The sequence below is a fragment of the Schistocerca serialis genome, chromosome 7 (assembly GCF_023864345.2).
Source record: "Schistocerca serialis cubense isolate TAMUIC-IGC-003099 chromosome 7, iqSchSeri2.2, whole genome shotgun sequence".
NCBI classification, from domain to species: Eukaryota; Metazoa; Arthropoda; class Insecta; order Orthoptera; family Acrididae; genus Schistocerca; species Schistocerca serialis.
Genome location: NC_064644.1, coordinates 516,878,914 through 516,892,089, shown reverse-complemented (window position 1 = coordinate 516,892,089; position 13,176 = coordinate 516,878,914). Strand labels below are relative to the sequence as shown.

Genomic DNA, 13,176 nt, shown 5'->3' with positions numbered 1-13,176 from the left:
CAAATCTTAAAGCAACAAGATAAATCTCAAGTGGTAGAAACATGTATTTAAAATTTCAAATAAAATAATTAACTTATACAACACAGCGAGGCTGAGAGCCTCAAGTCAAGGGTGAATAGACAATCATAAACAAGATGCAATACAAACGGCTGCAGGCCCACAGTAAAATTTTCAAGATTTTAAAATATATTACACAACCTTTCAAAGAGAGAAGGCTGCAATTTTTTTTTTTTTTTTTTTTAGTAAGGATTTAAGTGGCGAAGGCCCACAATTGATTTTCCAAAATTTAAAAATACACAAAATCCAGTACAAGCAAATTTTTTTTAAATTATTGGCTATGATAAATTATAAACAATCAAACACCGGTGAGAAGGACAGTAAGGGAAAAGGCACTCAGAAGCCTCAAGGGAGGTCGGTCTGCCCTCGTGAGACAGGTGGTGCGCCCAGCTACACTTGATCCGTCGGTACCCAACCACGGACCCACCGACAAAACGATTTGCTTGCCATCGATCGGTATATGAGAACTCAAACACCAAAAGTTACGAACGTGATTATGCACAATGAAATATGTATTAAGCAGTCAAAACTACACACCACGTTGGACAGTGACAACAGGTGAGGAAAGGACGCTGCCTGAAATTACGTTAGTGGCCAGGGCAGGTAACCGGAACACTAACGGCCACAAGGCAGAAAATTCCGCTGGTACACTTGAATTTGAAATACGGTAATATAGTTAACTTCATCCAAAAGGGACACTGCCTGAATTTACGTCAGTGGCCAGGGCAGGTAACCAAAACACTAACGGCCACAAGGCACAAAATTCCAGTGGTGCACTTGAACTGTAGTCAACCAATATAGTTAATTGCACCGAATGGCTGCTAAATTTCAGCAATAGAAACACTTGGTGTTGCTCACAGGAAAACCTTCCCAACAGCGAACCACCGAAACGAACCACACAACATGAATGGACGTGGCTTGGGTAGTTGAAACCACTACTCAACTTTGACGTCCTGGGTCGGTGAACCACGAAGCTCGTAGCGGTCAGACAGCTCCACACACGCTCCGAGACTGTGCAGGGACCGCCAGCGGACCCAGCCGACTGCATCGAGCGCAGATATCCTCCCTGGCTCGCAACAACCGACCGACTGCCGTCAGAGTGCCGAGAACATCTAAAATAGTGGTCAGTGAACATAGAGCCAACTACACACACAAGCTGACAAACACTTGCACGAAGATCTCAACGATACCCAACGGTAACTAAACACGCACGAAGACAAATCGGGAGTCGATGCACACACACACACACACACACACACACACACACACACACACACACACACACACACACGACTCATGAACGATCGGCGAGCAAAAACACGTCGTCCGGTAGGACGACCGACCGACGATCCACCGAGACCGTGGCATCGCTCAAGTGATGCGTGGCGGCAATGGACGGGCGAGCCATGCCGACGCAGACCTCACTGCTGCTCCAACCCTACTGCACTAGTGCTGCATTGCAACTCCCCGACTGGCAGGTCCGGACAGTGCTCAAGACACGTTCCAACTGACTGGTAGACCCGAACTCGCGATCCGAACTCGCAACCCGAACTCGCTTACGACAGACAACGACCGGGAAGTAATAGCAGTCGAGAAAGATACTATGAGAGGGGATATATCGATACGCGCGTCTAGCAAAGCAGCAACTCAGTGACAGTAATAATTTAATTAAGGTAGTGAGGTGGAAGTACGTTAAAAACAGGGTGTAAACTACATGATGGGGGGAACACGAGCCACGCACGGCTCAAAGTCTACGGTCGAACGTAGGAAATGTGGCGGGATTTACTTTGTTGAAACAGTTCCCACAGACAGTTAAGTGCTGCCACCTTTGTTTTGTTAAGTTTCGTTCCATTTCCATCGTGAGCAAAGAGCATTTGGGCAGACTATTTTGTTCCAGTTTCTGACTTTGCCTAGTATCAAAACCGTTTTGACTGTTTCACAACTCAGCAGGTCAGATCTAGCTTCTGAACTCTCTGAACTTGGTGCTTAGCTTCCCTTGCTGTCTATAGCTACCATTGCACACTGACATCACGCATTAGCAGTTTTGCGTCGCTTGCAGATTTGCACATTTTTCAGTTGTTGCAAAGTTTATATTCATAATCAAGGCCTCATAAAAGTGTCACAGCTGAAGGGCAATATGCTGTTCTGTATCCTCACTCTGAATTGATTTCCAGAGTTCCTGCTGGGCGAAGACCTGCTAGTGGCACCGGAGCTCTACCACGACTCGGTTATGCGCGACATCTACCTGCCGAAGGGCAGCTGGAAGGACGAGGCCGACCCGGAGCACCCCACCATGGACTTACTGGCTCCGCAAATACCCTGCGCCTCGCAACACTCTTCCGTACTTTACCAGAGTCAGCTCTTCCTAAACCTCATCGAATACATGTATATGTAATCATTATGGATAAAACGTAGTGTTCACTGATACGGCAGTACCACTGCAAATGTAGTCACTGGTAACCGCAAATTACATCCGTTCAGTGACGTCTTCTTTTTCTCTTATTTACAGACCTTCCTCATCCTCAGCATTTCTGTTGTCCTGCTGTGATATCCTTTGCTACCATTTCACTTCATAATATCAGTGCTTTGTTCTTCTGTCAACATAAACTCCTCCACAAACTCCGAGGGAAATAACGCTTCCACTGTAAGCTGTGGAGGAAATATTAATTCAACACATGTCCACAATGTTACTCAACATAGCCTCAAGTCTGACACTGAATAATTTCTATTTTATAATAAAACATGACTACTGCTGTTCATCTAATAAGAATTTTACAGAAATTTTAAGCACATAATGCATGTATTTAATTTTCAGGTGGGTTACTTGATGTACAGGAGAAGGTAAGAATTAGCTATAAGATCCATTTGAAATCTTTTCACTCCATTTAGGACAAAATACTCCCACAGTTCAGTCACACATATAATACGCCAATTACGCTGAGTTGTAGCGCGTGGCAGAAATGTAAGCGCAGCTACTCACACAGGTCCAGTGTGGGCTGTAATCATCAAAACGTGGTAAGATATACTAGTGCGTTAATGCGGAAGCGATTTAAACTGGGCAAAATTAGCTCCAATTTTTGGCAACAGGGTCAAATGTGGCTCAATGCACTGTTTGTATGACGATGTGACATCCATTCCTTCATTTGACAAGCGATAACGGTGAACAGTAAAATCAATAGTATACCTTCCTCACGTGTTTGACCTTTCTACCCACGTCCCGTTCCTAACCCATTACAGTTGGAAACATTTCTACGCGTCTTTCTTGCCTTCATAGCTCCAGATTCCCAGCTGGCGGACAAAACTGGAACTGTTTTTCTTCTTTTTTCCATCGTAAATCTATTCCGCATTAATGCGTTAGTGCATCTACCAAGTTTCACTGCATAAAACTCTCTCTAAATTTCACAAGCTGCGACATCGTCGCGAAAAAACAGTGACCCGTATATGTAATAAGTTTCCTTTCATTTTCGTCTATGGTCACAATCTTTTCTGTTTAACAGATAACCGGTTTCGGTCTTTAATGACCATCATCAGTGCATTAGGACTTTGTTTTTATGAGACAGATCTGACGACGGTCATTAAAGACGGAAACCTGTAATCTGTTAAACAGAAAAGATTGTGACCATAGACGTAAATTAAAGGAAACTTATCTCTCTAAATTGTTTTCGGTCTTTCTGTTCCATATCCTCCTCTCTCTCTCTCTCTCTCTTCTCTCTCTCTCTCTCTCTCTCTCCCTCTCTCTCTCTCTTCTCTCTCTCTCTCTCTCTCCCTCTCTCTCTCTCTCTCTCTCTCTCTCTCTACTCCCTCTGCCCCCCACCCTCTTTCGCGCCCCCGCCGCCCCACATCACCAACTCACTTCCACTGGCACTGCAGTGCATGGCCACGTGAGTGGCAGTAGCAGCAAATACTGATGTGAATAAGGGGATGACAAACATTCTTGATTAGCTCCACAATAACTAGCTATATAGTGTAATAGGTATAAATATCTCGCACTAAGTTTATTTTACTATCTGGACACGTGGCTGAAAATGACTTGTAAGTTCGTGGGGCCCTCCATAGGTAATGCTGGAATTCAGTGTGGTGTTGGCCCACTCTTAGCCTTGATGACAGCCTCCACTCTCGCAGGCTTACGTTCAATAAGGTGCTGGAAGGTATCTTAGGGAATGGCAGCCCATTCTTCACGGAGTGCTGCACTGAGGAGAGGTATCGATCTCTGTCGCTGTCACGAAGTCGGCGTCCCAAAACATCTCAAATGTGTTCTGTAGGATTCAGGTCAGGACTCTGTGCAGGCCAGTCCGTTATGGGGCTTTCATTGTCGTGTAACCACTGCGCCACAGGCCGTGCATTATGAACAGGTGATCGATCGTGTTGAAAGATGCAATCGCCATTCCCGCATTGCTATTCAACAGTGGGAAGTACGAAGGTGCTTAAAATATCAACTTAGACCTGTGCTGTGATAGTGCCATGCAAAACAAGTGCTGCAAGCGCTCTCCACGAGAAACACGACCACATCATAAAACCACCGCCTCCGAATCTTACTGTTGGCACTACACAAGCTGGAAGATGACGTTCACCGGGCATTCACCATACGTACACCCTGCCATGGGATCGCCACATTATGTACCGTGATTCATCAGTCCATACAACGTTTTCCACCTCCCACCTAACTATCATAGTACTTGCAGTGGATCCAGATGCAGTTTGGAAATCCTGTGTGATGGTCTGGCTAGATGTCTGTCAATTAGACACTACGATCCTCTTCAACTGTCGGCTGTATCGGTCAGTCAACAGACGAGGACGTGCTGTACGCTTTTGTGCTGTACGTGACCCTTCGCATTTCCACTTCACCATCACATTGGACCTATGGACGTTTAGGACTGTGGAAATCTCTCATACAGACGTATGTGACAAGTGACACCCAACCACCCGACCACGTTCAAAGTCCGTGAATTCCACCGAGCTCCCCATTCTGCACTCCCACGATGTCTAATGACTACTGAGATCGCTGATATGGAGCACCTGGCAGTAGGTGGCAGCACAATGTGGTTAATATGAAAAACGTATGTTTTTGGGGGTGTTCAAATGACTCTGAGCACTATGAGACTTAACGTCTAAGCTCATCAGTGCCGTACAACTTAGAACTACTTAAACCTAACTAACCTAAAGACATCACACATATCCATACCCGAGGCAGGATTCGAACCTGCGACCGTAGCTGTCGCGCGGTTCCAGACTGTAGCGCCTAGAACCGCTCGGCTTTTGAGGGTGTCCGGACGCTTTTGATCACATAGTGTATTTGTAGGTCGATGCACGAAGATATGCAAATATTTTAATATGTTATTCTACAAGTAAAACTAAAGAAAAAAGTTCACATAAACATGCGTCCCCCAATGTTTAGTTACGGAGTTACGACGAATAAAAGATTTTGCCTGAGATTTAGCAACTTCACTAATACGAAGCCATCGCAAAACTATACGAGTTTCAAGTAAAGCATGATTTACTTTTATTTTTTGTTATTGGTGAATGTAATAAAACTTGTCCCAGACGTGTATCAGCAGTAGTTTTCCAGAACATTCAGAGAAGCAAAGATTATTATACAAGTAAATTTGTTTACTTTCCATTAATAAAAGCACATTATCTTACACATTTATATAGCTTCGGTTAACGTTATTACCATCATTTTTCCAAAATTAAATCCTCTACAACTTCTGTTGAAAACTTTGTGCAATTGTCTGGAACTTAAAAGCAAATGGAGCCAAGAAGTTAATAAGTTAAAAAAGTTACGAAATTACGTCTCTGCTTTTCCGGATGTTTTAGAAAACTACTACAGATACACATCTGGGACATGTTTCATTAGATTCACCAGACCAATAACAACAAAATAAATGGAAATCGTGCTTTAGTTTAACGTCGTACAGTTTTGCGATGGCTTCGTATTATCGAAGTTGCTAAATTTGAGGCAACATCTTTTATTAGCCGAAACTCCGTAACTACACATGCACTGACCTATGTTTATATAAACTTTTTTCTTTAATTTTACTTGCAGAACAACATATTACAATATTTGCATATCTTCTTGAATAACTGTGTATACACTGAGGTTACAAGTCATTGGATAGCGATATTCACTTATATAGGTGGTGGTAGTATCGCGCAAGAGGTATAAAGGGTAGTGCATTGGCGGCGGTGTCATTTGCATTCAGATGATTCGCGTGAAATAATATCCGACGTTATTATGGCCGCAGCAGCAAAACTGCGTGAAATAACCGCAGAAATCAATGTGGGACGTACGACGAACGTATCCCTTGGAACAGTGCGGCGAAACCTTGCGTAAATGAGGCACGGTAGCAGACGAGCGTCGCGAGCGCCCTTGCTAGCAGCATGACGTCGCCTGCAGCGGCTCTCCTGGGATCGTGGCGATAGCGGTTGGACCGTAGACGACTGTGAGACTGTGACCTGGTGAGATGATTCCCGCTCTCGTTTGGTAAGACCTGATGGTAGGATTCGGGTGTGGCGCAGACCTCACCGAGCCATGGACCGAAGTTGTCAACGATGTACTGTGCAAGCCAGTGGTGGCTCCACAATGGTGTGTGCTGTGCTGTGTCTACTCGGAGTTGACTGGTTCCTGGGAAATTTCTTTTTCATGGCTATAGTGTACATATTCGTTTCGCAAATGATTTAGGCACTTTTTTGGGTCTCAAGAATTCCAACATTTTTTGGAAACTTGATTCTTCATATTTCTCTCATTATAGGGAACTCCATCATACAGCCATCTTTGTAAAAGAGATATAAGTAAACTTTGACTTCACTAGTCAGAATGTTACTTCAGACATGAAGCAGACAACGCGCCTTGTGCGTACTATTAGTGTGACAACGTGCCTCTGAGCGTCATTCCAAGCTCAGGTCCTCTGCATATTGCCACTCTACGGCAAGAGGGGATGTCAGCAGGGGAAACTGCCCACCGAACACTTGGGCACCACAGTGAACGTTCATTTACTGTCTTGAAACATAAAAAAATTAATAAGTGAGTCGTGATGGTCATCTCAGATCAATAACACACGCTTAACTAGAAACCATAGTTTGTTGAAATGGCGAGAACAGCGCAACAGAAATGCGCTCTGTCGATATGGAAGCTCTTGGGGGGGCTGAGTCGGCACAGGCAGCCTGCAATCGCCTCCTCTCGATATGTCTTCCCCACGCCTCATTACGAACTCCACTACGTGGCCTCAACGTTGCTAATGCCAGACACGTTGCAGAAACCACCCACTACACGTTTCTGGGATTGGACATTGTTTTTATAATGCATATACGCAGGGTGAAGTGGTAAACGAAAATTTGTACCGACGTCTGGATTGGAACCTGTATCTCCCGCTCACTAGGCAAACGCACTGATCCCTACGCCCTGGAAGAGCGGCTCTGAACAACTGCTCGGACTACCCTAGCACGCCTCCCTCCTAGATCCAAAGTCCCATTCACGCCTCAGTCCACTCCAAGCTGACCAAGTTGCGCAATTCGCCTGAAGCGCAAATGGGACTTCGGATGGAGCAGGGAGGCGTGTTCGGGTAGTCCGTGGAGTTAAGCAAAGCAGCTTTAATGCAAAACAGTGATTAGCGCATCTGAGCAAGAGACCTGGGTTCGAATCCTGCAGTTGCTACAAATTATCACTGGGCGCTTAACTCTGTACATAATCATAGACTTGAAGGGGCCTCTGAGACCATACACACACATCAAAAAAAGGTTTTGCATAATCTCGGTTCCGAGAGTTCCGGAACCTGTACAGAAAATTGGAGTAGATATCGACATAAACGTCATTTCCGCCCTTTTTATTGCTCATGAAAGCCACACATTGCATGTTGTACCGCCATACAGCAAGACCTTCAGACGTGGTGGTCCATACTGCTGTACACACAGGTACATCCTAATACCCAGTACCATGTCCTCTTGCATTGATGCATGCCTGTATTTGGCGTGGCATACTAAGCACAAGATCATCAAGATACTGTTGGTCCAGATTGTCCCACACCTCAACGGCGATTCGGCTTAGCTCACTCAGACTGGTTGGTGGGTCATGTCGTCCATAAACAGTCCTTTCCAATCTGTCCCAGGCATGTTCGATAGGGATTGCGTCTGGAGAACATGCTGGCCACCATATTTGAGTGATGTCGTTATCCTGAAGGATTTCACAAGATGTGCACGATGGGGACGTCAATTGTCGTCTATAAAGTCGAATGCCTCGCCAATATGCTGCCGATATGGTTGCACTATCGGTCGGAGGATGGCATTCACGTATCGAATAGCCGTTACAACGCCTTCCATGGCGACCAGCGGCGTATTTCAGCCCCACATAATGCCACCCAAAACAGCAGAGAAACTCCACCTAGCTGCACTCGCTGTAAAGTGTGTCTAAGGCGTTCAGCTTGACCGGGTTGCCTCCAAACACGTCTCCGAGGATGTCTGATTGAAGGCATATGCGACACTCATCGGTGAAGAAAACGTGATGCCAATCCTGAGCGGTCCATTCGGCATGTTGTTGGGCCCATCTGTATCGCGCTGCATGGTGTCATGGTTGCAAAGATGGACCTCGCCATGGACGTCGGGAGTGAAGCTGCGCATCATGCAGCCAATCTGCACAATTTGAGTCGTAACACGATGTCCCGTGGCTGCACGAAAAGCATTATTCAGCATGGTGGCGTTGCTGTCAGGGTTCCTCCGAGCCATAATCCGTAGGTAGTGGTACTACTACAGTAGTAGCCATTGGGCGGGCTGTGCGAGGCATGTCATCGACAGTTCGAGTCTCTCTGTATTTCCTCCATGTCCGAGCAACATCGCTTTGATTCACTCCGAGACGCCTGGACACTTCCCTTGTTCAGAGCCCTTCCTGGCATAAAGTAGCAATGCGGACGCGATCGAACCTCGTTATTGACCGTCTAGGCATGGGTGAACTACAGACAACACGAGCCGTCTGCCTCCTTTCTAGTGGAATGACTGGAACGGATCGTCTGTCGGACCTTCTCCGTCTAATCGGCGTTCCTCATGCGTGGTTGTTTACATCTTTGGGCGGGTTTAGTGACATCTCCGAACAGTCAGACCGACTTTGTCTGCGATACAATATCCACAGTCAATGTCTGTCTTCAGGAGTTCTGGAACCGAGCTGATGCAAAACATTTTTGATGTGTGTAGTTTCATTTACCTAATGTATAAGGAGCGTTCTACACAGAAAGTCCACGTATACTTAAGCGTCCCCTCGACGGCTAATAATATTGACAATATTTCCTGGATGTGCAGTAATACTGACAGTTGACTAATCAGGTTGAAAGGTTGCGAAATAATGCTGACAACATCAAAAACTTTGAAAATATACTGCAATTCCTAGAAATCTTGTACCGTCTGTAGGCAGTATTGACAATATCCTTGACAGTTTATCGTTTGCTACACAGAACAATGACGTAAAGTTAGGTTACGTATGCTGTCGTTGCATGGAAAATGAGTTCAGAACACGACGAAAGATCGTTATTATTATTTAGAATGCATCGGAATGTATAAATCACTACCCGCATTGTAGTATGTTAGAACATAAGAGTACAAAAAGGAAAGTGTTAGGAAAGAATCCTATTGCTCTGAAAATTTAGTGAACGCCCACAAGGAAGACGTTTCTAAAAAATGTAATTAATTCAAAGGTAACGAATAAAAGTATACATAGATATTTATCTCCGTCTCCATGTATAAGTTAATACCACATTATGCAAACTTTACAAACATGGTGAAAAGTCTGTAGTACCTTAGAGGTGGTAAGCTGAGAGAAGCTCCTGCAGTGAAAGCCACTGAACTTTTAGGATAACAATTTATTAGTAAACTAATTTACGAACAATTGCCACTGAGCAACAGTTATTTTAAAAACTTTCCAAAAAGTGATATTTATTATGTCTACCCAACTGTAGCAGTTACTTCTATTAAAATTAACTTCTATCGAATAATAAATGAACTTACGGGTACTAGCAAACAAAGTTTTTTTTTTTTACACGAGCTACGAACTACGGACACTACGCCAATGCACCAACTAAATTTTGCTAAAAAAGTATACTGAATATTACACACTTTAAAATATTAGAGTATTAAAATATTAAAATTTTCCTCAGTATGCAATTAATGGGCACTAGCCCACAACAGCAATTATTGTTTCTTGAAAAGAATGTATTAAAGTTTCAACGATCTTACAGGAAGTAGTTCACTGGAACAGTTGCCTTCAAAGAATGAAACTGTGTAGACACCCCGTGCAAACTGTCTCAGCATTAACGGTGTATGACAACAGCCTGGGGCTGTTACTACCAAACCACTGACCGTTTTATACAGTCCTTATCAAATAAGTTAACCACTACTAACAGATATTAGCACGTATTCTCTAACTAGAGACACAGATTCAAACGCATTTACGTCGCTAACACCTGATGACAACTAACACCAAATAGAAATGGTTAGTGCTAGCCATTCAAATGAAATTGTTCAAATGCATTGACGTACACTAACACACGCTGGAATTTACTCTCAGAACAGACGTAGTTTTATACTGGTTATTCAAAGAAGTTTTCAGCCATTATCACACTATGAACTCTATTCCTTAACTTGCAAGAAACCTTTCAGATACATTTACGTGCGCTAACATACTCTGGAAGTTACTCTCAAAACAAATACATCCTCATACTGGCTATTAAAATAAAATATTCAGCCATTAAAACACTGTGACATCCATCCCTGAAGTTGTAGCAAATGTTGAAATATATTAACTTGCGCTACCATACTGTCGCAGCTACTAACAAACCGATTGTTTTATACTGACTGTTCAACGAAATTTTCTGTGCACTGAATACTGTGACAATTACGAAACCAACATCAAAGAGACAAAACAACGAAGGACCATGGGAAACCTCTGAACCTTGTAACCAGCTTTCAAATGGACAGTTGTGGCGTCCCCTGGCGAAGCTGCTACTGCATCAGATCGTACAAAGCAGCGATTACGATTCGATTGTCGCCGGTTGAGGGTTGAGCTCCGTTGAGAGGTGGTGATGTCAGTGGTGGACTGCACTACAGCTCGGTACAGCCTGCAGATTGGCTGTCCGCAACACCATAGTCGGAAATATGGAACACTAATTGCACTCCTTTCCCTTGTGCACACACACACACACACACACACACACACACACACACAACACTAATGATTTACTGTTTTCTAACGACACTATCTTTTTACCTCTGTGTAACAATGTCATTCAGTAGTTTGAATAGTATCTTGGCATTCTATACATGTTTCTTTACTTTATTAATCATAGACTGTTCACACTATCGTCACTTAACCGTTTTGGTTCTGTCACATAAAATAGTTCTCACTCTCTGGTACCCTCATTAGTTACTTGGTCGCTTTCTATACAGACTTCACTTGCTTTCCCCAAAATAAGTGATCTCGCTTTTAAAATTACTCTTCTACCCGAATTAATCCTGATTATAGTTTTCATTGTGCTTGTGTGTACATGCGTGTGGTGCTTCTTTCATCACAGAACATGTGAACAAATATTCTAAAAAGCATTTATTATTAATCTAGAATAAACACATGATTAATTAACTAAAATTCCCACACATAATCATCCTTAAGATGGTTCTAGCAATAACTCAGTGGAACTTATATTAATTAATTGATTCTTCTTGTAAAACCTATCATCTACTTGGATGACTCAATTAAATTTAATTAAAAAATAATTATAACTATTAACTACTAATCTACTAATCTAAATAGAAAACATAAACAATCTTAGTCTTCTCTTGCTACACAAAATATCTTGATGCATAAAATAATTATTCTGGACTAACTAAAATACCTTTTTAATTCAAGATGAGGATAAAGTCCTTTTATTTTTCTATGTTCCTCGCCTTTTAGAAGATAACTCCCAGCATCAGGAATCGGAATAATTCAGCACGATCCATTATATATATTACACCATTTCTTATTCAGTCTCTTTTTTCTTGACGATTTAGGATGGTTTTTTCATAATACAGAATCACGTACTTTAGAGCTAATTACAACACCTATTCTCTTATCAAACTGGTTCTTGCGTATTTTAGCCTTATGTTTTAATCTCAAGTACGCTTTACGTATCATTTCCTGGTGATTTTTTTCCATCTGGTGTATAGATGGTAAAGTACCAAGCCAGTTGTCATTACTCTGCTTACTGAATAAGATTTCGTTTGGCGAATAACCAGTCGGTAAGTGTGGTAGTTCATTGTACAGGGTTTCAAAACTATCTAGCAGCTCTACCCATCGGTGGTGCTTTTTGCCCACATACGTCCTTATAAATCTATTTAGTTCTCGAAATATCCTTTCAATTGGGTTCCCTGATAGGTTGAACCGGGCTATGAACACATGAGGCACGCCCCATGTCTTCATTGCTTCAAGCCACATCTTACTTTTAAAGTAAGAGGCATTACCTGAAATTAACATCGTCGGTTTACCTACGTTAATTAAATAGTCATCCTTGATTTTTCTCAACATCGGTTTGACATTAGTGGATCTTAACGGATACAATTTTACATGTTTCAAAAATAAATACATAGCAAACGCATATTCGAAATTCCCCTTGGCTGTCGGAAAGGGTCCACATATATCGCATGACACAATGCTCAATGGTTGCTTAGGAACTATGGGATGTAAGACACCTTGAATACTATAATTAACTGGTTTTGCCTTTTGACATACCATACACTTTTTAGTACTTCTTGAGCTCGCTTTAATAGGTTCGGATAAAAACATAGTTGCTGTAGTTTCATAACACATGACATGACCCCAGCAGACATGAGTAAACCATAAAATAGGATCAACATACTTATAAGGAATACAGATCTTCAACTTATCCTTTTCATTTTCCCGGTAGAGCAATACACCTTCTTTTATTCTATAATGATTCTTAATTTTATTACTTTTGCCAGTACGTAAATCACTTATAACTTCCTTCCACTTACAATCTATCTTTTGCATCCGCTCTGTATGCAAACACATCTCACTTACCTCTTTCATATATGGAACTGTTTCAAACACCATGATCTTAAAATCTACTATACGTTCTTCTTCCATTTCGT

The 13,176-nt window shown here is 42.7% G+C and overlaps 2 protein-coding genes across 2 annotated transcripts in view; both read left to right on the top strand.

Moving 5' to 3' along the window:
• LOC126413190 (myogenesis-regulating glycosidase-like) overlaps window positions 1-2,473 on the top strand; it is a 37,974-nt gene extending 35,501 nt beyond the window's left edge. The window contains exon 3 of the mRNA XM_050083086.1: window positions 2,232-2,473. Coding sequence (XP_049939043.1) covers window positions 2,232-2,258 — 27 coding nt within the window. The 3' untranslated portion in view covers window positions 2,259-2,473. The remainder of the gene's footprint in view (window positions 1-2,231) is intronic.
• Window positions 2,288-13,176, top strand: part of LOC126413189 (myogenesis-regulating glycosidase-like) — a 92,134-nt gene continuing 81,245 nt past the window's right edge. The window contains exon 1 of the mRNA XM_050083085.1: window positions 2,288-2,411. Within this exon, the coding sequence (XP_049939042.1) occupies window positions 2,288-2,411 (124 nt within the window). The remainder of the gene's footprint in view (window positions 2,412-13,176) is intronic.